The following is a 24,968-nucleotide window of genomic DNA, read 5'->3' on the forward strand; positions in this document are numbered from 1 at the left end:
ATCTTGTGCCACCAGCCAGAGGTCAGATGTGCCCAAGATGTCCAGTGCAGGCTGGCCCAGCGCCCAGAAGCAGGGTGCCTGCAGAATCCGCCATCGCCAGCGCACAGCGGGGCTGGGTGTTCGTTCCTCAGGGCTGCACCTCACCCGAGGCTGCTCCTGCGCCTCCCACCTCAGCGCCCATGCATGCCGCTCATGCCGCTCATGCGCTGTTCACGACATGGCATCAGGTTGGCCCGATTCGCGATGGTCCCAGGAAAGGTCCTCCTGTTGTACCTGCAAGACCAAGATGGAAGCGACAGGCCCACCTCATAGAGCTGGTGGCATACAGGTGGTAGCGGGGCTCTGCACCAGGAGGGAGCCCCAGCTCCTGGCCATACCCCAGGCCCGTGCCTGTCACCTGTGCGTGAGGTGTGCAGGGTCCGCAGGGATGAGTTTGGCTGTACCGCACTTGCTCAACGGCTCCTGGGCTCTGCTGTCACTGAGCCCAGCACCACCTCTGGCCCTCAGCGTCCTGTGTGGGGACACACAGATCTGACTTGAGAAAGGGCTCTGGTTTCCGCTGGCCTGGATGGACGGCAGGAGATGAGTATTCATACGGTAGTTACTTGGGCTTCTCCCTTCCTCCTCCCACCTTGCTTCCGCCTCCCTCCAGCTCTGAGACAGAGATTCTCTGTTCAGTTTGGGCAGGTCTGAAATCAGCTATGTAACCCAGGCTAGATCAGAACCCGCAATCCCGCCCCACCTTCCAAGGAGCTGTGATTTTAAGTGTGCACAACCACACTGCTGACCTGCGTTACAAAGGGAAATTTCTAAGTTCAGGGTCTCCACACTCAAACAGTTTTGCCTTTCAGAACTTCTTACAAGAAGCCTAAGAGAAACAGGATAGGCAACTGCTCGCCTGCCTGCCTAGGCCTCTCCTGAGCCAGGAGCACAGGCCAGACCGACTGCCCAGGAGGGACCAGTGACTTGCACGGTGGCTCCACACAGAGGCTGGCATCAGGAGCGAATGCAGACGCGCACACCGAGGCGCTGGCAAGGCAACTTCATCCGGGCACTCCCAACACCCCCAGTCATTACCATCATCAGAAACACTTCTGAGGCCTGGGCACGGTGATCCAGGCCCACACTACCAGCTACCAGGGAGGCAGAGAACAGGAGTGATGAGCGGGGGTGGCTCAGGTGTTATAGCATGCTGGTGTCACAAGAAGACGCAAATTCGAGAGAGCGAGCGAGAGAATGCTGTTTTCAGCCAGCTCACACCTATAATCCTAGCTACCTGAGGCTGAGATCTGAGGATCACGGTTCAAAGCTAGCCCTGGGCTGGAAAGTCCATGAGACTCCTACCTGCAATGAACCACCAGAAAACCGGAAGTGGTGCCGTGGCTCAAAGTGGTAGAGTGAAAGAGCTCCGGACAGCGCCCAGGCTCTGAGTTCAAGCCCCATGGCTGACAACAACAAAGAATGCTGTGTCTAATCCAAAAGACTGAGATGGTGCCCCCAAGTGGTGGATTACTGTTCCCACACCTTGGCCCACAAAGATTATGCCTATTTTATTTATTTTAAAATTATTTTTGCTAGTCCTGGGGTTTGAACTCAGGGCCTGGGCACTGTCCCTGAGCTTCTTTTGCTCAAAGTTAGCACTCTACCACTTGAACCCCAGCCCCACTTCCAACTTTTTTTGTTAATTTGTTTTTTGGTCTTTTTTGGCCAGTCCTGGGCCTTGGACTCAGGGCCTGAGCACTGTCCCTGGCTTCTTTTTGCTCAAGGCTAGCACTCTGCCACCTGAGCCACAGCGCCCCTTCCAGCCTTTTCTATCTATGTGGTGCTGAGGAATCGAACCCAGGGCTTCATGTATAGGAGACGAGCACTCCACCTCTAGGCCACACTCCCAGCCCCCCACTTCCAACTTGTGTGTGTGGTTCTGAGGACTGGAACCCAGGGCTTCATGCGTGCTAGGCCAGCACTCGGCCACTAGGCCACATTCCCTTTATTCCCCTAAAAAACAAACTCACGTGTTCACCAGCACTAAGAAATTACAAATAAAAAGTTTAATTTCAGAAACTGAGTTCACCATTTATAAATACACTAAAGCGTCGTCCAGGCAAACTTCATTGAGCAGAGGTACAGTATCAGGACATGATGACTTCAGAAGGTCATGGCATGTGGATGCGTCACAGTCGGACTATGTAACTGACGTGAGGTGAGAAAATAAAGACGTTAAGAAAAGCTGCTCTCCTCTGACCTCCGCTGAATTCCAGTCCCCAGTGATGGCTGCTCTTCCGGTCAGAGAGAAGTCCGAGTGCCTCAGGTTGTCCCCAGAGCGCCCCTTCCCTGCTCGGACGCCGTGGCGTCCGCGAGGACCGGGGCGGACCTGAGCACTCGGGGTCAGTGCACCCCGACGCCGTCGGGGCGTGGAGACTCGAGCCACAGGCCCCTGCTGTAAACGTAGCAGACCACGCGCCGGCTAAGTCCTAGGTAGGGATTTACCCACGTGGATCCGATTTCAAGGAGCTCATGGTAAGTAGTTGGGTTATCTCTGAGTTACCTGTAAAACCTGAAGGTAAACCCCGTGACGGGGCAGTGCCGCCGGGCTCGGCTCAGCCCGGCGTCCAGACGCCTCGCCAGGGTAGCGGCCCGCGGCCCGCTCTCCACCCGCCACGGACGCGGGAGCCGGCGGGGCAGAGCCGCTCGCTCGCTCGCTCGCTCCACTGCCACCTCCTGCTCACAGGGTTTGTCTGACAGCGTAAAAGCCGTCTTGTTGCAAACAAAGCAACATTTAGTTAACTAAAATACAGCACCTGATTTGTTGGTTTTTTTTTTTTTACACAACTGAATAAAAAGCCTACAGAATAAAACTGTTTACATCTTCTCTGCATTCTAGAAAACAAATGACTATCCCTTAATTTAAAAAAAAAAACTTTACAGTTATGAATTAAAACCTGATGATCCTATTTCATAAGAGACAAGACGGGCCGTGTCTGGCGGACGTCTGGAAACGCCCGACACCGGGCCGCGGGAGGAGCAAGGCACGTGCGGACAGACGGTGAGGACTCGACGGCCACAGCGGGGGAGCGCCGGCACGCGGCCCGGGTGCCCGGTGTGCGCCCTCCACGGCCCCCGGGGGACAGTCAGTGCTCCCTCGAGCACGTCTAGCCTGGAGGCGCCGTCCTAAGTTCAATACTGGAAGTATATCAGGGGGAGATTCACCTTCAGGAAGATGAGTTTTTCAAAGTGCTCCGTCAGGAGCCTGGGCTGGGCGCAGCCGCCAGCCTCCGTGGGTGTGCTGAACAGCTTTTCCGACGGGACGGTACTGGGGGGACAGCCCAGGAACCTGAGCGCCAGGGTGGACAGCCCCGGCCACGAGGCGCGCTTCAGGCTCCAGTAAGTGAGGGGGTCACAGCTGTGGTCCAGCACCTCCTCCTCCAAGTACGCCAGCACCATGTCTTCTGGAAGCTTCTTCCTCCCATCCCTGTGCTTCACCTTGTCCACGAGCAGCCACAGGCTCTCCTCTGTGCCGCAGTCTTTTGACGGGGTCCCTGGGCCGCCGCCGTTGGAGGTAGCTGTGTCCTCTGAGGTAGAAGTCAGCATCTCTAGCTCCCTGACTAAGTCTTGCCTGTACTGCTCCGCCTCCTCCTCTGTGAAGAGGGAGGCTTTGTAGCGAGGGTCCAGCAGCGTGGCGAAGACGTACCTGGGGTCGTGGAGGGTGGGGGACAGGCGGCTCGCCATGGCTTCCTTGAGCGACTTCAGCATGGTGTCGATGCCCATGGTCTCCGCGAAGAGCATCTCCACCCTCCTGCTGAGGACGTGGATCATGGGGATGACCTGGCTCAGCGTGGACACGCGGGCGCTCATCTCCCGGCTGGCCGTGTCGAAGGGCCGCAGCGCGTGGCACACCGACTGCATCACCTCCCACTGGTCGCCGCTGATGGACTCCCGGAAGCTGCACTCCACCGACATCTCGTGGACGGCCCTCTTCTGCTCGATGAGCCGCTCCAGCATGTGGAAGGACGTGCTCCAGCGGGACGGCACGTCCTGCAGCAGCGGGTGCGGCGGCAGCGCGTACGCCTTCTGCAGCTCGGCCAGCTTCTCGCGCGCCCGGGGCGAGCGGTAGACGCGCTCGCACAGCTTCCGGGCCGTGCTCAGCAGGTTCTGGACCATCCTCTGGCTCTTGATGGCCTCGCTCACGACGAGGCTCACGGTGTGGCTGAAGCACTGCACGCTCGAGTGCTTGCCCTCGCTCAGCGTCTTGCCGACGCTGGGGTGGTCGGTGACGGTGATGCCGACCTGCAGGCCGACGGAGGTCACCCAGGCCTCCCACCAGCACTGCAGCTGCCTCCGGATGCTGCCGCCGCTGTAGTCACAGTCGATCTGCGACACGTCCAGAAGGGCCGAGCGGTGGCGGTCCCCGCAGTGCGGGCGGGCGGAGGGCGCGAAGGTGACCCAGTGGGCCGTCAGGGTCAGGTACTCGCGGGTCTGGCTGCTCATCCAAATTCCGGAGGTGAAGTGGACCACGCCGCTCTCGGCTTCCTTCAGACGGGACATGATGATCTGCTTCACGCTGTCGTACATGCCCGGGATGGCGGTCCTGGAGAAGTAGGAGGGGGAGGGTAGCTTGTACTGGGGTTCCAGGTACTCGAGCAGCCTGGTAAAGCCAACGCTGTCCACAAAGGAGTATGGCTGGAGGTCAAGTGCAATCATTTCCGCTATGAGACTAGTGATCTTTTTGGCAACCGGGTGAGACTCATAGAACTTGTGGGCGGGGTCACTGAAGGCCGGCCCCGGGGGCTCCACGCCGAGGGGCGCCCGGCTGCCGGGGGGGCGGAGCCCCGCGGCCTTGGGAGCGTCGGCCTTGAGCACCTGGCTGTGGAAGCGCTGCAGGTGGCGCAGGAGGCAGCTGGTGCCCAGGTTGGTGGGCTTCTTGCCCCGGCTGATGGTCCGGCCGCAGTGCAGGCACACCACCTTGGTGGAGTCTGCAGAGCACACAGAAAAATGGTTCCACAGTTTGGAGGTCTTCTTGCTGCTCCCAGGGAAGATCACTTGGTGGTTCTTCCTGGCCGCTGTCGGCAAGTCTGTCCGTGTGCAGGCTCTTTCTGCGGAAGCTAACGTGGCATACGGGGAGTTGGCCAGGCTCGCACCCAGGAAGTCCTTCTGGCTCCCGACCACCTCCGGGTGGCGTCGGTACAGATGCCGCATCAGGCAGGTGGTACCCATGTCCCCCTTCTTCCCCCGGCTGATGACACAGCTGCAGTACCGACACACGGCCTTCAGACTGTCCATAGGGGCCAGTGAAAAATGGTGCCACACCTCGGACTTCAGTCTCCTCATGACCTTCTTGTTCTGCTGGAAGACCGCCCCCGACTCCTGCCTGGGACTCGCCAGGCCCGCCGACGGCTTCTCCGGAGAGGACACCAGGGAGGCCTCGGCCAGCTCGTCGGAGGATGACACCACAGGCACGTCCCCCGGGTCTTCACTCGGCCTGTCTGGGGAGGAGGCGGCGGAAGGGCACCCTCTGACCAGCTTCCCTGGCGACGGCGGCATCCCCGAGTTTGGATCCGCCTCGGGGGACAGCAGGGCGGGCAGGAGGGTGGGGGGCGCGGGGTACAGGGGAGGGATGCCCACGCCGCCCCCGTTCTCCTGCAGCACGATGGAGCGGTGCGCTCTCCACATGTGCCGGATGAGGCAGCTGGTGCCCAGGTCCTTGCCGTTCTTGCCGCGGCTGAACTCGTTCATGCAGTGCACGCAGACCGCCTTGGAACTGTCCAGGGGGGACAGGTAGAAGTGCTTCCACACAGCTGACCGCCGCCTGGACCCCGACGAGCCCTTGGGAAGGGCCAAGCTCCGCTCCGCCACATTCTCCGCAGCTTCGTCGTCGTGGAGTGGGGGAAGGTGGGGGGAGGACCCCGCCAGGGCCTCGTCTCGACCGTACTTGTCAGCGATGGACACGTCGGAGGACGCCTCCTCCGAAGAGACCGCGGACGCGGACTCCTCCGTCACTCGGTCAGGGGACGGGATCTTAGGAGCCACCTTCTGGACCAGCCCGACGGGTGACAGAGTGGTGCCGAGGCCCCCCCCCTCGGCGGGCGGGGGCGGGGGCAGGGCCACGGGGGAGGGGCAGGCGGCTCCCGAAGACAGACTTCCATCCTCCTGCAGGAGCTTGGTGGGGTGGGCCCGCCTCACGTGCCTCATGAGGCAGCTGGTGCTCAGGTCTTTCTCGTTCTTGCCCCGGCTGAATTCCTTCATGCAGTACGTGCAGATGGCCTTGGTGCTGTCTCGAGGAGAGATGAAGAAGTGCTTCCAGGCAGGAGACTTCTTCCTGGAGCTCATGTGCCGGCTGGAGAGCAGGCTCTGGGTCACGGCCTCCATGGCCACGCTGTAGAGCGTGCTGCTGTACTGGGAGAAGAGGGAGCCATAGTCGTCCTGGCTCTCGGCGGGGGGCTGACAGGCGCAGTCCACCTGGACTCCCGCCCGCTCTTCGCCACTGTCGGCCTGCCTCACGCCCTCCGGCTCACTTTTAAAGCCCGTTCTTCCCATGTCACGACCAGGGATTTGGCGGTCCTCTTCCTCGGAAATAAAATCCCTGTCCCCTGGAGGACAGGTTTCCTGCTGCTGCTCCATGACCAACCATCACGAGCCCGGCTGCCTCATCGTGGGAGTATCCTAGGTTCATAAAAACCTGTCCACGTTCCTTCTTGGGCGCCCAAATGCAGACTTCTTCACCTTTCCATAGCGACTCTGTCTTTCAGGGGGTTTCTGTGAACATGGCTGGTCAGGACGAGCACCGGAAGGCAGAGCCGGGAGCTCATGGGGGCAGAGAGCCGCGCGCGACGCCAGTGCTGCCACCTAACGGTCCACATGTGGCCACAATGGAGACTTGCTTCTAGCCTTAAAGACGGGATCCCCCAAATCTTGACAAGACATACTTGATCCTTTGGGATTTCCTACAAAAGATGATATCAAATTAAGCCCAGAGCCATACATTTCAAATCTATACCGTCATGGACTTATCCTCCTGAATAGGTGCAGGAAGCAAAAACTGAAAAACTTGTTTCTCTCTCTCCTTTTTTTGCCAGTCCTGGGGCTTGAACTCAGGGCCTGAGCACTGTCCCTGTGCTTTCTTTTGCTTCAAGGCTGGCACTCTATCACTTGAGCCACAGCGCCACTTCTGGCCTTTTCTGTTTATGTGGTGCTGAGGAATTGAACCCAGGGCTTCATGCTAGGCAAGCATTCTTGCCACTAAGCCACATTCCCAGCCCCGTTTCCTATTCTTTTTTTTTTTTGGGGGGGGGGGCAGTCCTGGGCCTTGGACTCAGGGCCTGAGCACTGTCCCTGGCTTCTTCCCACTCAAGGCTAGCACTCTGCCACCTGAGCCACAGCGCCCCTTCTGGCCGTTTTCCATATATGTGGTGCTGGGGAATCGAACCGAGAGCTTCATGTGTAGGAGGCAAGCACTCTTGCCACTAGGCCATATTCCCAGCCCATCGTTTCCTATTCTCTTAATGCCAGTCCTAGGGCTTGAACTCAGGGCCTGAGCATTATCCCTGGCTTCTTTTTGCTCAAGGCTAGCACTCCACTACTTTAGCCACAGCACCACTTCTGGCCTTTTCTGTTTATGTGGTACTGAGGAATAGAACCCAGGGCTTCATGCATGCTAGGCAAGCACTCTACCACTATGCCACACTCCTAATCCTTAATGGTGTAGTTTGAAGAGCAAAGTTTCTTAATTTTGATGAAGTCCAATCTGTCCATTTTCTATTTGGGGTCATATCTAAGAAATCTTTGTTTAACACAGGGTGATAGTGACTATGTTCTCTTTTGTTTTGTTTTTGCCAGTCCTGGGGCTTGAACTGAACCTGAGCACTGTCCCTGGCTTTTTTTTGCTCAAGGTTAGCACTCTACCACTTGAGCCTCAGTGCCACTTCTGGCTTCTTCTATGTATGTGATGCTGAGGAATTGAACCCAGGGCTTCATGCATGCAAAGTGAGCACTCTACCTACCACTAGGCAATATTCCCAGTCCTGTGTTTTCTTTTAGAGGTTTTTGTGGGGTTTTATTTTTCGGAGATGGGTAATACTAAGACTTGACCTTAAGATTTTATGCCTCTATGTCTTGGCTTCTTTCCTAGTTAAGTAGAGATGGAGTGTGCATGTGTGCATGTACACGTGTGTCCGTATGAAGAGTCCCACACAGACTTAACAGCAGCTATACATACTAACATACATTCATCGATGTTTATTCATCAGACTATATACACACTTTAAATATGTGGACTTTATCACATGCCAATTGTACACAAAGTTGTCTTTTTATAAGGCAAGAATTATCAGAATGGATAAAAAAGCAAGACTAGCAATATGCTTACAAGAATATTCGTTAGACATAAAAACACCAATAGTCTAAAACCTAAGGGTGATGGATGAACAAGGAGAATGCTAAGTGCTATCTGAATGGCTGATGAGCTCAGCACAGCACACCAGATGGCAGGGATACAGCGTGTGATGTGACACTGGCAGGGTCAGTACACCTACAGTACACAGACCCACACACGCACACACCCATAAGTCTACATATCTGCCCAGACTTCCAACCCAACATCTATGGTCAGCTCTAGGAGAGATCAGGCCATTCAGTACTGGCAGGAGCAGAGTTCACCTTACCTATCCAGTGGTTTGAATAAATAAGGACACGGACCTGACATTGAGCAGCCAACCAAGACAGTACATACAATTTACAAGTACACAGAAAATATTCCCCAAAGTTTTGCTTTATAGACAATATAAAGAATCTCAATGTGTCTGTCTGTCTGCCAACTACTTATCTACTTATCCATTTGTCTGTATTTTTTTGAGGTAGTGTCTGATTATTTAGCCTATGTTGGCCTTCAACTTAGGATCCTCTTGCCTTAACCTCCTGAGTGCTGATTACAGATATGTAACACTATACCCAGCTAGACTTTTTTTTCCTGATTTCCTCAATAAAAAACAGAAATAGAATTGTGAAACCACAATCCCACGGATGGTATCAACAATGAAACAAGACTGATGTGGTTTACACCAGTATCCTACTCAGGCGACAAATCTCAAGTTTCAGGTTTGAAGTCAGCTCAGGCAGAAGAGCTAGCAAGACTCCATCTCCCATTAACCAGCTCAAGTGGTAGAGAGCCACCCGTGAGCAAGCCAGCCAAGTGACCTTGAAGACCTGAGTGTATGCCTTTGTACTAAAAAAATCTGAGAAATATTTCCAATACAAGTGCTGAATGGCACCTAATTTGCCTAGGTGAAAGAAGCTACTGACTGTCCTCAAATAGCCAACCAGGGCTTACAGGACACCACAAAGGCCAAGCCACCGAAATCAGCAGTTTCTTGCACTGCAAGAAAACAGACACGAGGGCCCAAGCCCTCGTTCTAGAGATTGAACCAAAACAACACAGCCAACTCTCCCTTTCAGGGCAAAACCCTACACTGGCCAGACACAGAACAAGCCAGAAAATCAGCACAGACATGCAAGAGTAACATTACTAACCAACTTGACCTAATGGATGTCCATACCATACCACCTGACACAAACCCCATAGGGTACAATGCAAGCATTTCAGATATTCAAAACTATACAAGTTGGGCTGGGGATATAGCCTAGTGGCAAGAGTGCCTGCCTCGGATACACGAGGACCTAGGTTCGATTCCCCAGCACCACATATACAGAAAACGGCCAGAAGCGGCGCTGTGGCTCAAGTGGCAGAGTGCTAGCCTTGAGCGGGAAGAAGCCAGGGACAGTGCTCAGGCCCTGAGTCCAAGGCCCAGGACTGGCCAAAAAAAAAAAAAAAAAAAAAAAAAAAAACTATACAAGTCATCTAACCACAAAGGAGTTATGCTATGAAACAAGTTTGGGGCATGGTGGCGTCTTCCTGTAATCCCAGCTACTCAGAAGGCAGAGGCAGGAGGATCTTGAGTTCAAGGTCAGCCTGGGCAAGGGTAGCGTAAGTCCCTATCTCAAAAATGAAATAAAACCAAAAGGGCTGAGAACAGAGCTCAAGTGCCTTCCTAGGGCATCTGCCTAGTAAGTGTGAGGCCCTGGGTTTAATCCTCAGTTCAGAAAGAAAGGGAGAGAGGGAGGGAGGGAAAGAAAATAGCCTATATCCTAGTATAGTCACTGGACTTGAGAAAAAGATCTGGTGTACTCTCAGGGAAAACAAAGTCAAACAAGAGCAAGACAAAAAACATTGAATTTTGACAGCAGAGCTTGATGCTAGGAGATGGAATAGCATGCTTAAAATACCCAAGAAAGCAAATGTCAACCAAAAGTGTCATAAATAAAGGAGGCAGAGAGCTGCCTGCCATCTGTGTGCAAGCCCTGGGGGACGGTGGTTCTGTGTCCCCCTCGAGAGACACCTTGGAGGGCAGATCTCAGCCAGAGTAAGCAAGCACTGGTGTCACTCCACTTGGTATCTGGATGCCTGTGGGAAGAACACGGCAGGAGATGGCCATGTACACAGCTGTCCAGGGTGGCTACGAAGGATGGGAGATAGAGATGCAGAAACCTTTGAGTGGTTTCAGAAGGGACACAGGGAGAGAGCAGATGCATAGTGCTTGATAGCAGATTCTTCGTCTCCCACATCACTAAGAACCAAGACTCACAGAGTAATAAAAGAGACTGACAAGGAAGTGAAAGAAACTTCACCTCAACACACTACACCACACCACACCCTTGGTGAACAGAAGTGTGTTAGCTCTGTTCATGAAAGGAAACAGTGTGCAGTCCCAGCAGGAGCACCTCAGAAGCACCTCTTCAAAACAGAAACCAGGGCTCAAGAAGTGGGGCAGGAAAACGAGGGGCTGAGCCCAGGGCATTCTGGCTTGCCAGGTGCAAGGACCTGCTGAGGGTAGGACCAGGCCCCAGGATCCGGAAACCAACTTGCAAAGGTTCCCACAGTCCAGGGAGGAACTGGACCACAGGCAAGCATGGTGAGAGCAACGCATTAACATACCTCACCTACGGAAAGCTCATTATACCAAAACAAGGTCCCAATTTGGTCACTGCTGCAGTTTGGGTATAATTTAGGTGTCTCTCAGAGGTTCACAGCTAAAAGTCTGGTCTCAGAGTGGGTGGCAGCATTTCAGTAGTAGCAGGACTGTGGGCCTTTCACGTGGCTCAAGCCTGTGATCCGAGCTACATGAGAGACAGACATCAGGGCATCCGGATGAGCACCCAGGCTGGCTCAGGCAAAAAAAAAAAAAGAAAAGAAAAAAGCTAATGAAGCCTGGCAACAGTGGCTCACACCTGTACTCCTAGCTATGCAGGAGGCTGAGATCTGAGGATTGTGACTTGAAGCCAGCTCCAGCAGGAAAACACATGAGACTCTTATCTCCAATTAACTACCAAAAAAAAAAAAAAAAAAGAGCCAGAATAGAGCTGTGGCTCAAGTGGTAGAGCACTGGCCTTGAAGTACATGAAATAAATAAAACTAAACTCAAAAACAGTGGCCAGGCCCTGAGTTAGGCTCCAGAACGGACACACAGACAAAACAAATAATGAGACTCCATCTCAACCAGTGGCTGGGCACAGTGCGAGGTGCCTCTCGTCTCTGTGACACAGGGAAACAAATAGGATGGCGGCTCAGGCATAAAGCAAGACCCTATCCCCACAATAACCGATGCAAAAGGGCTGGGCTGGTAGAGTGGCCTGAGTGTACGAGCAGGATGGATCGGTGGGAGGGTACGCCCTCAGGGGGCCTGTGGGGCTCCTCAGCCTCTCTGCTCCTCCAAGTGAGGGACTCGTGCCTGTCAGGCCACCTAGAGGGCCTTCACTCCCAGCCCGAACCAAACAGCCACGCAGAGCACAGGTGTGCGCTGCCCTCGCACAAGGCTGGACAACAGGTACCTTCTGAGGACAGTAGTGTGGAGGTCAGGTCTGGCCAGCGCCGTCGTTGGCCACTTGGTGAGCTGCACTATCTGGCTTCTGGTCTTCATGGGCGTGCCTGAATTCCTAGAGGAAGGGAAGTCCCACCCCCAGCGATGGATGTGCCTGAATTCCTAGAGGAAGGGGTGGGCCCTTGGCCTATAGGTTACTGACCCTGTCAGTCAAGTGCCTGGGACTGGGAGCTTCCCGTGACCCCGCCCTGTGTCCCGTCTCCGGGCTGGTCTCCGGTCACCGTGGCGTCCCCAGTCAGCTCTCCACTGGAGCTGAATCGGTGTGTGGGTATGGTTTTTGTGCTTGCTTCCCTCTCTGGCCTGTGTCCCGACAGTGTGGAGGGAATGTGTGGGCTGCAGGCCTTTGTAACAGCTGGCTGCCTGCAGACTGCTAATGCTCTGATAAACACTCCAAGGCTCCGTCCTTCAGAATGTGGCTTCTCGGATAATCTACTATATAACAAGTCTTAGAACACTGACTGGAAAGTAGCTTCAGTTTCCTTCACTTGCCCGGGCCAGGAGGGGCCGCGCTGTCGAGGCCCTTCCAACACCGAGGGAGCAGGAGCTGAGGTGCCCCCACCACCACATCAACCTCTGGTGCAGTAATATGCCTGCCAACATCAAGACACGGGTACCTCTTTCTTTGGTTTGTCTTGTTGAGAAAAGGTTTTGCTACATAGCGCAAGGTGGCCTGGAACTCTCTGCCCTGCTCTCTGCCCTCTGAGTTCTGGAGCTAGAGACATGGAGTGCCACGCCTGGCTATGGAGCCCTCCTTTTCTATTTTTCAGAACTAAGGCTTGAACACAGGGCCTTGTGCTTGCTAATAAGCAGGCAATGGATCAGTTGAGCAATGCTTGTTTCCCTGTTCTCTTCTACTTTATCCTTTAGTTTTTTTTTTTCTTTTTTGGTAGGTTTTGGGGCTCAACCTCTGGGCCTGCGCACTGTCTGAGCCTCTTTGTGCTCAGGAGGCTGAGATCTGAGGATTATGTTTCAAAGCCAGCCAGGGCAGGAAAGTCTGTGAGAAACTTATTTCTAACCGACTACTCAAAATGAACCCAGAAGTGGTGCTGTGACTCAAGTGGTAGAGTGCTAGCTGGAAGCAAAAGAAACTCAGGGACAGCACCAAGGCCCAGAGTTCAAACCCCAGGACTGACCAAAAACACAAAACAGTACAGAGGGGCTTGGCTGGGCAGGCTTGGGAGCAAGGAGAGCAAGGGAGGAGGGAATGCAGTGTATGCCCACGTGTGAAAGCTGGGGAGACGGTTGGGGAATGACAGAGGGGTGGGGCTGACTGGGATAGCGTGTGCATGTGTGGTGGTATTACAGTGAAACGCCCTTGTACCATGGACGTATGCTAATAAAAACAACTAAAAACCAGGCCAAACCTGAAGGAACACTTAGGGAAGAAAGGGCCACACAGGCCAGGCTGAGGCCTCTTCCCTGGGAGGCCAGAGCGGGGCTGTGGCAGGAAACAGCACCAGCTGGAGTCATGTGACTCTTTGAGACATCCCTATTTACTCAGTTTCCCCACCTGTGCTATTCTTTAAAATGAAGAAAGTTGGGGCTGGGAATATGGCCTAGTGGTAAAGTGCTCACCTCTTATACATGAAGCCCTGGGTTCGATTCCTCAGCACCACATAGATAGAAAAAAGCCGGAAGTGGAGCTGGGGCTGAAGAGGTAGAGTGCTAGCCTTGAGCAAGAAGAAGCCAGGGACGGTGCTCAGGCCCTGAGTCCACACCCCAGGACTGGCAACAAAAACAAAACAAACAAAATAAAATGAAGAAAGTTTAGAATCTCTCTTCTAAAGCTATACAAAAAGTCCTGTAGAGCACCAGAACCAAACCAACAACGGGGACCAGAGGGTACAAGGCATTTCGCAATGGTGATGCAGCCCAGGGCTGAGGAGGCGCCGTGGTGCCAGCTGCTAGGTCAGTGCTACGTCTGAATACGGCTTGTCCCCGCTGATACTTACCTTGAAACTAAATCCCCCTTATCAGCGAGCTACTAAGAGGTGATGGGGCCGCCCTTGTGAATGGGTTAATCCATTCATGCGATTACTGGATTACTGGTTGTCTTGACTGGGTCTGCTATAAAAGCCCCAGGGTGGTTAGGGCCCTTACCTTCCCTGTCTCTAACAACCACATACTACCCACCATAGACACACACAGACACTATCCACGAGACACAGCCCAACACAGACACACACACTGAAATGAGGCACCACCCAACAATGTCGAAGGCTGTCAAGCTCTGCCGTCGGGCATTTCTCGAGTGCCACGAAGGAGGCACGCGCTGCCCTGCGCGGTTGCGCTGCCTCCAGTCTGTTTCTGCTGCTGTGACACAAGACCATGACATGAGTAGCTTGTAGACAAGAGACATGTCAGCCCAGTTTTGGAGACTTCCAGGGAGCTGGGATCGCTGGTGTCCAACGCAGGCGCACAGACGGCACCTAGAATGGCTTTGCTAAAAACACTGACATCCCCGCCTCCATTGTGCACTTGTCCCTCTGCTCTTCTCTCTCCTAGAGTCACCTTGAGTTCCAGGAAGGAACCCAAGAACTGATGGATGACATCTTTACGACAGGGGATGGATGGAAACTACCTCCAAGCAACAGCAGAGTCTCATGGGGACAGGTGGCCCCCAAATGACAATTACCTCCTATAAGAGGCGGCCGTGGGGCAGGGATAACCCTCTCACGGGAATGCAGAGCCAGAACTGAGATAATGATCTACTAGGCCAACACTCTGCCTGGGACCATTTCTACGCATACTTCTCACTTCTGCCCCAATTCTGTCTCTGTTTTAGCCTAAAGCTCATCTCAATACACAGAAGATGGCTGGAATACTTAATCTGCCTCTTATTGCAGTGGTTCTGTGCCACATAATGAACTTTACTGCCCTTCATATTCTAATTCTGTCTGCGGTATAACAGTCTCTCACTGACCCCAGCCCTTTTTGCTTTTATTTTGCAGGTAGGGCCTCACGGTGACTCCAGTGGTGGAACACCAGCCGTGAGGAAGAAAGCTGAATTCCAGGGCCATCACCAAGGTGCACATACAAATGCACATGGGCACCCTACAAGCCATCTTTGTGTCCATTAGGAGCTGACAGCTGTTCCACATCCTGCTGAGACATCTGGGGGCTGGGCTCCCCAAGCGCAGCCCGGCCCAGCCCAGCAGGAGGGTTGCACTGTTCCCCTGCTACACAGGCACCTGCGCATTAAGTGTCCGGAAAGCCAAGTTCTAGTTAACTATGGAAAGTAAGAGAGAACTTTGTTTTCTACTTTCTGCTTTTGTACTTTTTTTTTTTTTTTTGGTCAGTCCTGGGGCTTGAACTCAGGGCCTGGGCACTGTCCGTGAGCTTCTTTTGCTCAAGGCTAGCACTCTACCGCTTGAGCCACAGCGCCACTTCCGGCTTTGTCTGTCTGCGTATGTGGTGCTGAAGAACTGAACCCAGGGCTTAATGCATGCTAGACAAGCACTCTACGACTCAGCGACATTCCTAGCCCTGTACGCTTTATAAATGTAAAGATATTTATATTTCTGTCATCTGCTTTCATGTTTACTACTAGAAAAAATTTCCTCTACTATTTGATCCAAATGCATAAGGGCAGAAGTTATGTTGGCTTTTGTTTTCACAACACAAGTAGCCCCTGCGCTTGAGAGTGCTGTCACTTGAGTGTGAAGCATGCGCTCTGGGCTTTGCCAGCTACTCCAAGGCTGTGGAGGAACGCCTTGGCCTCCAAGGGGGAACATTTCCGGTTCACACAGCATTCAAGAATGCACTCGAGCCACGCTAGTGGCTACTCGGGAGGCTGAGATCTGAGGATAGAGGTTCAAAGCCATCCTGGGCAGGGATGGCCATGAGACTTTTATCTCCAATTAACTGCCAAAAGGCCAGAGGCAGAACTGTCCTTCAAGTGGTAGAGCATAAGAATTCAGGGACAGCGCCCAGGTCCTGAGTTTAAGCCTCAGGAGAAGCACAAAAAAACAAAACAAACAAAAACCCCCCACAAAAAACAAGTGTGGAACGGTATAGACTTAGGGTATGAGCTCAAATGGGTCCAGGAATGTTATTTTTTCCTGCAGAAGTGGTGCCACCCAGGCCTCTCACTGGCTCGCAGGAAGCGAACCCAGGTGCTCTGACGACCATACACACACACACACACACACACACGTATATATACACGTATATTGATAAGGTACATTCCCTTCGTTTTTCACATTCAAATTGAAGCACGCTAGATGAAAACCTCCCTCACATGCCACACTGCCAGCAAGGCCCTCAGAGGAACAGACCAGAAGACGGGTCTCACCAGACCATAGACGGAGCACGTCGGTAAGGCTGTTTCTTTCAGGGGTGTGCCGAGCCCCTAAGCTGGCCGCCCGGCCGGGTGTGGTGGCACACTCACGAAATCCCAGCACTCAAAAGGCTGAGGAAAGGATATTCGGAGCTTGAGGTCAAATTGGGCCATGTGGCAAGACTGGCTCAACAGCAACAAAAAGACACGTAGTGTGCACAGTACTTGTGGCCTTCTGTGAGAGGCAGGGGAAAGTGAGGTTGGTGTATGTCTGCAGATTGACCTGCAGGATAAAGAAGTGGAAACAATTGCCCAAAGAGGGAGGAGTTAGGGCAGACACATTTATATAGGGCTTGAACTCAGGGCCTGGGCGCTGTCCCGGAGCTGCTTTTTTTTCTTTTTGCTTAAGGCTAGCATTTGAGCCACAGCGCCACTCTGGGCCTTTTCTTTGTATGTGGTACTGAGGAATGGAACCCAGGGCTTCACGCATGCTAGGCAAGCACTCTACCACTAAGCCATGTTCCCAGCCCTCAGGTAATTATTTTGTACATAAAATTTTTTTTAAAATCTAGGAGTGGCACACAACTGTCATCCCAGCTACTTGGGAGGCAGACATAGAGGCCAGCCTGGGGAGAAATTAGTAAGACTCAGCATCAGTAAACAAGTGGGACATGATGCATACACCTGTAATTCTAGCCACTGGAGACATAGGCTGGAGGACTGTGCTCCAAGGCCACTCCGTGCAAAAAGTGTAAAACAAACAAACAGAAAACACATTTATCTGAAAAAACAACCACAGCAAAAACTGGCTGGAGGTGTAGATCAAGTGGTAAAGTGTAAAGCCTGGAGTTCAGTACCACCAAAGAGAAACAAACAAAAATTCAAAATTAAACAGAAGACTTTTCGAGAAAAGAATACAAATTTTAAGAATCAAAAGAATGACTGGGCGCTGGTGGCTCATACCTGTAATCCTAGTTAATCAGCAGCTTAGATCTAAAGATCAAGGTTCAAAGCCAGGAAAGTCCAGAAAGTCTAGAAGATTCTTATCTCTAACCAACCAAAAAGGTAAAAGTCAAGCTGTGGCTCAAGTGGTAGGGCTCCAGCTTTGTACTAGCAAAAACGACAACAGAAAGAACAATTAAATGATATCATGTAAGCTCAAATTTATATTTAATATTTGTATGAACTCAATATTTTTGTTTGCTGGCTCGCTTTGTTTTTCTGAGGTACTGGGGATCAAACCTACAGATGTATGCAAGCTAGACAAGTGTTTTCCCACTGGGCCACACCTCAGCCTGAATTCATATTTATTTATTGCCAGTCCTGGGGCTTGAACTCAGGGACTGAGCACTGTCCCTGAGATTCTTTTGCTCAAGGCTAGAATACCACCACTTGAGCTACAGGGCCACTTCCGGCTTTTTCTGTGCATGTGGTACTGAGAAACTGAACTCTGGGCTTTGTGCATGCTAGGCAAGCACTCTATTGCTAACCCACATTCCCGGCCCCAATATTTATTTATTTAGCTAGTCCTAGGGTTTGAACTCAGGGCCTGGGCCTGTCCTTGAGTTTTTGTTGCTCAAGGCCATCTCTTTGCCACTTGAGCCACAGCTCTATGTTCGGCCTTTTCTAAGTAGTTTCTTGGAGATTAGAGTCTCACAGGCTTTCGGCGGGGGCTGGCTTTTGGGATCCTCAGCTCTCAGCCTCCTGAGTAGCTAGGATAACAGGCGTGAGCCACCAGCGCCCAGCTGAACTCATAGTATTTGTCCACCTAAAGGGCTATAAACAATAATATACAAATGTAGGTTAGGGGTAAAACTCATGGTAGTCTCTTTGCCTAGAAGGCTTCTAGTCTCAGCACTGAAAACAACAAAAACTAATCTAAACTAAATTAAAATACACAACGATGTCAGCTGCCTTTCTTCACCAACAGAAAACAAAGCACTGGGGCTGGGGATATAGCCTAGTGGCAAGAGTGCCTGCCTGGGATACACGAGGCCCTAGGTTTGATTCCCCAGCACCACATATACAGAAAACGGCCAGAAGCAGCGCTGTGGCTCAAGTGGCAGAGTTTTAGCCTTGAGCGGGAAGAAGCCAGGGACAGTGCTCAGGCCCTGAGTCCAAGGCCCAGGACTAGCCAAAAAAAAAAAAAAAAAAAAAGAAAACAAAGCACTGAAGAAATGGATGGTTGTAGGTCTGAAAAAAAAAAAAAAAAGAGGTGAGACAGTGAGAGGTGTGCTGAGTGAAAAGACACCGGAGCCACTCAGGAAGGCCTGGCTGGTCACACCTCTGCACACAAGGTCAGAGAGCCACTTGTTATGCGAAGAATAGGAGGAGGAATAACACTTGTTCGGTAACAGCTACCAAACGCCTCCTCCAAGCTGGTCCTAACCAGAAGGAGTAAGCGTGCACGGGTCTCCTGACTCGGCAGAGGGAAGGGGGGCCCTCACAAGTCTGCCAGGAAGGACCACAAACAGAGTCCAAGGCTGATGGTGGCCCTGGATGGTGCCGCAGGGGACGTGGGGCTACCAAGGACAGGGCAATCTCACGCACACAACGTCACCCATCATCTGTGCGCCATCTCCATCCACTCCCGGTCCCACTGCCAGGACACAGAGAACACAGTGGGGCGGAGGAACTGAGGGCCCCACCCACGCTGAGCTAGAACAACTAAAGACGTGGGCACAGCTGGACAATGAAGACCGTGCCGACGGGCTGGATGACACCGGGGCTCTCTGTATCCATGTCCAGGGCACCCATCCCATGACCACAGTAGCGTTCTCTTCCCTTTTTGGGAGGAAAGGACCCTTGGAGAAGTGTCCTGATGCCCACAATTTCTTTCAAAAGGGTCAAGCATGGGCTGGGACACAGCTCAGTGGCAGAGGGCTTGCCTAGCAAGTGCAACATCCTGGGTTCCATCCCCAGTACAGAAAAGACAAAAAAAAAGTCAAGCCACACTGACACAACACAATCTCTGAAAGCCTAACTACATACCTGCCTTTGAGAGGAGACACGCTGACCCTCAAGGAACTCTTGATCTCCAGGTCAAACCCCGTCTGGCTCCAACCAGGAGAAGGATGTGAATTCAGGCCGGGTCTATGCCTGAAAGCAACCTTAACTTACTATGACATAATGAACACCCGTGGCGTTAGCAACAGTATCAAGAGCCCAAACCAGCATGGCCACAGGAATTCTGCACCTACACAGAGAAAAACTATCATCCTGTCTGGGGCCAAACTGAGATGGAGTATCCAAAGCTAAAAGCCAAAAGCACCTGCAAAGGGTTAAGCTTCAGAACCCCAGAACCAAAGCTATTTCATGGGACAAGCCGATAAGGCTACCTTGGAAACAAAGCACATTCCAAAGCAAGCAAACAACACATTAAGGTCATTGGTTTCTGAAATGTTCTGGGGCACATACCAGAGCATGGATTGCTCAGATGGCTTGTTTGTGGGTGCCCTAAACTTGACACCAGCACCCTTGCCACCTCCTCTTTCCTCTGGGTCCTGAGTACCACCAGTAACAACCCTGGAATTGAAGCTGTGGCTGAAAGCTGCAGGAAACCTTAACTGTCTTTTCTACAGATTAAGGATCCTGACATCTGTGACAAAGCCCCCACCCTGTACTCTGAGGCAGGCAGGCAGGGAGAGCAGGGCCCACCATGAGCCTATGGGCAGCTTCAGGGGCAGGCCACTCCAGATGACCACCGGGCCTCTGACAACATCTGTCTGCAGAAGTGAAGCTGGAGGACACAGCAGTCCAGCAGCTGTGGGGCCACCTGGCCAAGGCGCTCCCCACCCAGGACCAGGGAGCAGGTAGCTGAGCAATCACAAGGGCAGGGTGGAGGAGGAGGCCCAGTCCATTTTCAGTCACCACTGCTGTACAGACTTCATATAACAGGGGCCAAGGCTGCTCGAAGGCCTCTACCCGCAGAGCTCGGAAGATAAGCTCACACTTTGTTGGGCAGGGGCCCAGCCTTTTCAGCCCATGTGACTTAAGCTCCATGTCCAGTGAATCCCCAAAATGTATGCCTAAGCAGCTGGGAGTAGGCTGCTGCAGAGGGGCTGGCTCTGGGGCCTGGCTGTGCCATTCTGATGCTTCTCTGAGGGACCTGTGCCAATATCTGGACCCTCGAGGACCCTTCCGCAGGGGAGCTGTTGCAAAGCACACTCCTCAGACAGGGACCCAGCACCATCTCTGCCTTCATCTGCTGGTAATTCTCCTTGGAGATTTCATTACCCATCTTCCTTCCTTTGTTTTTTTAAAGATAGGCTCTCACTATGTTGCTCAGGCTGGCTTGGAACTCTTGGGCTCCGATGAATTTCCTGGCCAGCTTCCTGAGTAGGTGGGGCTGTCAGGCCTTTTCCCTGGTTTACATGGGTCCCCACCATCACTTTGGTTATAAAGACACCACTGTAAGAATGTACATGGTGCACAAAGTGTTTCTGTCTCCCCAGGTGCCACACCGCTGCCTTAGAAACTACAGAAATGTCTCCCACTATTTAAACTATCAACAGCACCTATCTAATAATTAGCTAAAGGGCTGGTGTGGTGGTACACACGTGGAACACCAGCTATTTAGGAAGCAGAGATCCCAGTTCAAGGCCAGCCCAGGCAAAAAGTTAGCAAGGCTCCATCTCAACAAGCAAGCTGAGCACAATGGCATGCACCCGCAATGCAAGGCACCTACGAGGAAGGAGGCACGGGTCAGAGGGCGGTGGTCCAGGCAAAAACACGAGGCTATCTGAAAAATAACTAGAGCGAAAAAGGACCTGAGGACATGGTTCAAGAGGCACAATGCCGGGCTCAGGTCACCTCCCCTGGCGTGGAGATCAAGGCTCAGCTACGCTTCTCACCACCCCCTTTCTCACCCTCTCTCCTGGTCACCCGGCCGGCAGGTAGGGCCAGGATGGGGCGGGGGAGCCAGCACTGACCTCACGTGCCCGCGGCCGGAAGAGAACGCTTACCCACCTCCTTACCAGTAAAGAAAGCCAGGCATACGCGGGTCTCGGAGAAGCTTCAAGAGCTATCTGATTTATTAAGGCAGGGATAAAGGGAAGTGATAGGAAGGGAAAGTGATCGGCCAGGACGCCGATAGGCTGGGAGCTTATCACATGACCCCTCTTGAGCTAACGTCACTCGAAAGTGCCGCGCCAGGGAGAGACTGGGGGCGCCTGGGCTGGCGAGAGAGTTGGGGGCTGGGTGCAAAGCCGGTTCTTCTGGTTCCGGACCCAGAGAACCGTAGCCTGCTTCCGCATTCCCCCAGGGCTGGAGGGAGGGGCGTCAAGTCCCCCGTCAAGTCCAAAGGCTGGATCCCAACAGCACAACACCTGCCTAGCAAGCACAAGGCCATGGTTCAAATCCCAGTACAGAAAATAATTAGGAACTAAATCACTTAGGGGATTCGGGAAGAAAAATCGAGGCACTGGGAAGTAGGGTACAGAAAGTGAGAGCCCCTGGAGGGTGGTAAGCCTGGCACACTGGTGTACTCCCCAGACACAATGAAGGCCAAAGTGGAGGCACTCAAAGAGGGTAAACTTAAGCACACACAACTCTTTTGGAGAATTCTGTGACATCCAATCATCTGTAGGTAGGAACCACAAATTCCTGCAGTTAATGTCTTCATGCCCTGAAAACTTTCAAGACAGAAGAATGACAGCTGGCGACTGAACTGTTCTGTGCAGACACATAGAAGGAGGCAAGGTCGGTGGCTTTTTCAAACTTCAGTGGCCTCCACCCCAGGGTACCAGCCACCGCTCACCCACTCAAGTCACTCACCTGCTCCCTCCTCTCAACAAGCCACCGCCACCCTGACAGAAATGAAAAGAAACTCAACATCACAAGGTCTCAAAGTAAATAGTGTAACGAAACTTTCCAACTCACAGGTGGCCTCAGCTCTACAGACTGGGGACAGGAATTTCTCACAAGCAATCTTAAAATAAGTACTCAAACTCCAAAGGCTAATGCTATTCTTCTCACACCCCCAAGACACACTTTCAGCCTTTTGAAAGTATATTTGTTTACAGGCACTTAAGAAACTGTTTTTTTGTCTTGCTGATATCACAGATGACTTAAAAGCAGGGAGGAAAGCCTGGCATCTCTGACTCCATTTTATGTTTGTCTTTGTTCTAGGCTATTCTTTTATTTTTTAAAACTGTTATTATAAAGATGATGTACAGAGATTACAGTTACATAAGTCAGGTAAAGATTACATTTCTTTTTGGACAATGCCACCCCTTTAGGCTATCCTTTTTTTTTTTTTCCTTGCCAGTTCTGGGGCTTGAACTCAGGGCCTGAGCACTGTCCCTGGCTTCATTGTGCTCACAGTTAGCACTCTACCACTTGAGCCACAATGCCACTTCTGGCTTTTTCTATATATTTGGTGCTGAGGAACTGAACCCAGGGCTTCATGTATACAAGCACCCTTCGACTAGGCCATATTCCCAGCCCTAGGCCATCCTTTTAACAATCACTTTGTAATCACCTTGGCTTCACAGACCAGACTAATCAATACCATTTTTATGACAAGGGACTCAACCTAACCTAAAAGAACAGCAGAGCCTGTAGGACACATCACCTGGAAATGAGGACAATTACTATAATGACCAGGCTGCACCCTAGAGCTGGAGGAATCTCATAGAACCAGACCGCTCCCTGCAATTGATGACAGTGATAATAACTTCTCTGGAACTTGGGGGAACCAGAACAGAGATTAATATCACCCAGGCCACACCTGTATCCAGAGCTCTTAAAAGTATGCATATTTGTCCCCGGCCACCCCACCTTCCTCTAACCCCTAATGCTCCGGTCTTTATCCTGGAGATGGCTGAAGATTAACTAACGTGCCATCTTTCTGCAGCACCCGCACCATCAACATCTCCTTTCTCCGCTGCATTCCTTCCCTACCACTTTCACTGTGTTCTAGGTCTTGCCTGAATTCACCCTGGACCAAGGACTGAGGTGAGTAACCAAAGCAACTTTCCAGTAACAAGACCATAGCAGAAACTCAAGTAGCTGTGAAGCCAGACACAGAGAAATGAAGAGGAAAATGCAGACTGGATAAAGTCTTCATGATTCCAGACCTCCACTTCCCGGTTGTTCCTTCCCAAACTCCGGGGCCTGTGGCGCCTCAGCAGCCTGACACACATGGAACTCCATCACCTGCCCTCCTGATTTCCTTTAAACTCTCCTCCAAGGTCAACAGTTTCACAACCTAAAACATCAACCACCACCTTCAGGAACAAAGCCTGAGAGCCCCGTAGTAAATTACCTGTCAAACGGACAGAGTCGAAGCTTCTCCCCGCCCCCTCCCCCCGACGGGAGACGGCTCCCGGCCTGGAAACTTGGGTCCTCCCTGCGCTTTGAAGACGCACGCGATCCTGCGGGTAACAGGTCTCTTCCGGAGGGAAAGCACGTCGGGAGGAGCGGGTCCAGGAAGGCGTCGAAACCCCCGGGATCCAGATCCCAACTTGCAAAGTTTCCTCTCTCGGCGTCACCACCGGGCCTGGAATTAACGCACGGACGAACCCCGTCCGGTCCAGGGCGCTCGCGCTCGCACAAAGGGACGCGGAACTGCGGCGAAACCCTCGCCTCCGCGCCCCAGCACCTCGACCGACGGGAAGCAAGGTCCACGAAGGCCGCGTCCCCGCGGAGAGCCCCGGGGACGCCCGGCCGTGCCCGGCGGGGTCCGCCCGCGCGCCGCGTCCCCGCGCCCAGCTCGGGAAAACGAATCACTTCCCCTTTCCCCCGCGGACCCCGCGGGCGCCGGCGGCGGCTCCGGGGCAGGCGCGGCCCCGAGGGCGGGCGTGCGGGGCGCCCGGGGACGGACAAAGGGCGCGCGGGCGGCGGCGCGAAGCCGGGTCGGCAGCACGGGCTGCGGGGCGGCGCGGTCGGGGCCGGGCGCTCGCGGCGGCGGCGGAGGCGGCGGCCCCGACGTGTGGCCCGGGGCTGTGTCACGGCGGCCGAGGCGCCCGCCCGCCCGCGTCCCTCCCGGCCGGCCCGGCCCGAGCGGCGCCGCGACGTGGCGGGAGCCGGGCCCGCGGGGAGGGGCGCGGCGGCGCGGCGCGGCCCGGGCGGGCGCCTCGGCCCCGGGAGCCGCAGCTGTCAGCCGGCCCGGCGCGGAGGCCGCCCCGGCGCCCCGGCGGACAAAGGCGCGGCCCCCCGCCCCGGCCGCGGAGGGCGGCGGGAAGCCCCGGCGCGGACTCACCTGGGCGCCGGCCGGGCGCGGCGCGGGCCCGCGGGCGGGCAGCGGACGGCGTGGAGGGCGCGCCCATTCATTAGCCGCTTTGTCTGCCCCCGCCGCCCCTCCCGCCGCTCGGGCCCCGCCGCCCGCGACGCCGCCGGACGCTGCGCCCCTCCCAGGGCCCCGCGCGGCGCGGGGGGCGGGGCCGGGGCGGGGCCGCCGCGCGCCGGCGCAGTCCGGCGCCCCGGCCCCGCCCGGCGCCCGCGGCGGGGCCCCGTGCTCCGGCCCGCCGAGGATCCCTGGTGGGGCGGGGCCGGGGCGCCCGCGCAGGCGCGGTCCCCTCCTCTCGCCCCGCCCCTCGGCTCCGCCGGCCGATCGCGCCGGCGCGGTTCGGGGCGTCCCGGGCGCCTCCGGGAGGTCACGCAGGCGCAGTCTCGCGCTCCCGTCCCCCGGGCGGTCGCCCGCAGACCGGACGGGCGCCGTCGGGCGTCCGTTGGCGGAGCGTGCTGCGCCGGTCGCGACTTCCGGCCGGGGCTCCCGGCGGGGGGCGGCGGCTCGGCGCCCACCTAACTGCCGTCCGCGGGGC

The 24,968-nt window shown here is 54.2% G+C and overlaps 1 protein-coding gene across 1 annotated transcript; it reads right to left on the minus strand.

The window, feature by feature from the left end:
* Positions 1 to 2,026: 2,026 nt before the first annotated feature.
* Positions 2,027 to 24,536, minus strand: Zbed4 (zinc finger BED-type containing 4). The gene is made up of 2 exons (XM_048353858.1): positions 24,407 to 24,536; positions 2,027 to 6,938 (listed from the first exon to the last, which is right to left on the minus strand). The coding sequence occupies exon 2, from the start codon at positions 6,613 to 6,615 to the stop codon at positions 3,175 to 3,177; it is 3,441 nt and encodes a 1,146-aa protein (XP_048209815.1). The 5' UTR covers positions 6,616 to 6,938; positions 24,407 to 24,536; the 3' UTR covers positions 2,027 to 3,174.
* Between the last annotated feature and the right edge of the window lie 432 nt (positions 24,537 to 24,968).

Source organism: Perognathus longimembris, chromosome 1 (assembly GCF_023159225.1).
Source record: "Perognathus longimembris pacificus isolate PPM17 chromosome 1, ASM2315922v1, whole genome shotgun sequence".
In the NCBI taxonomy this organism is placed as follows: Eukaryota; Metazoa; Chordata; class Mammalia; order Rodentia; family Heteromyidae; genus Perognathus; species Perognathus longimembris.

Coding starts and splice junctions, on each gene's coding strand:
- Zbed4 (XM_048353858.1), bottom strand. CDS start 6,615: ATGGAGCAGCAGCAGGAAACCTGTCCTCCAGGGGACAGGGATTTTATT.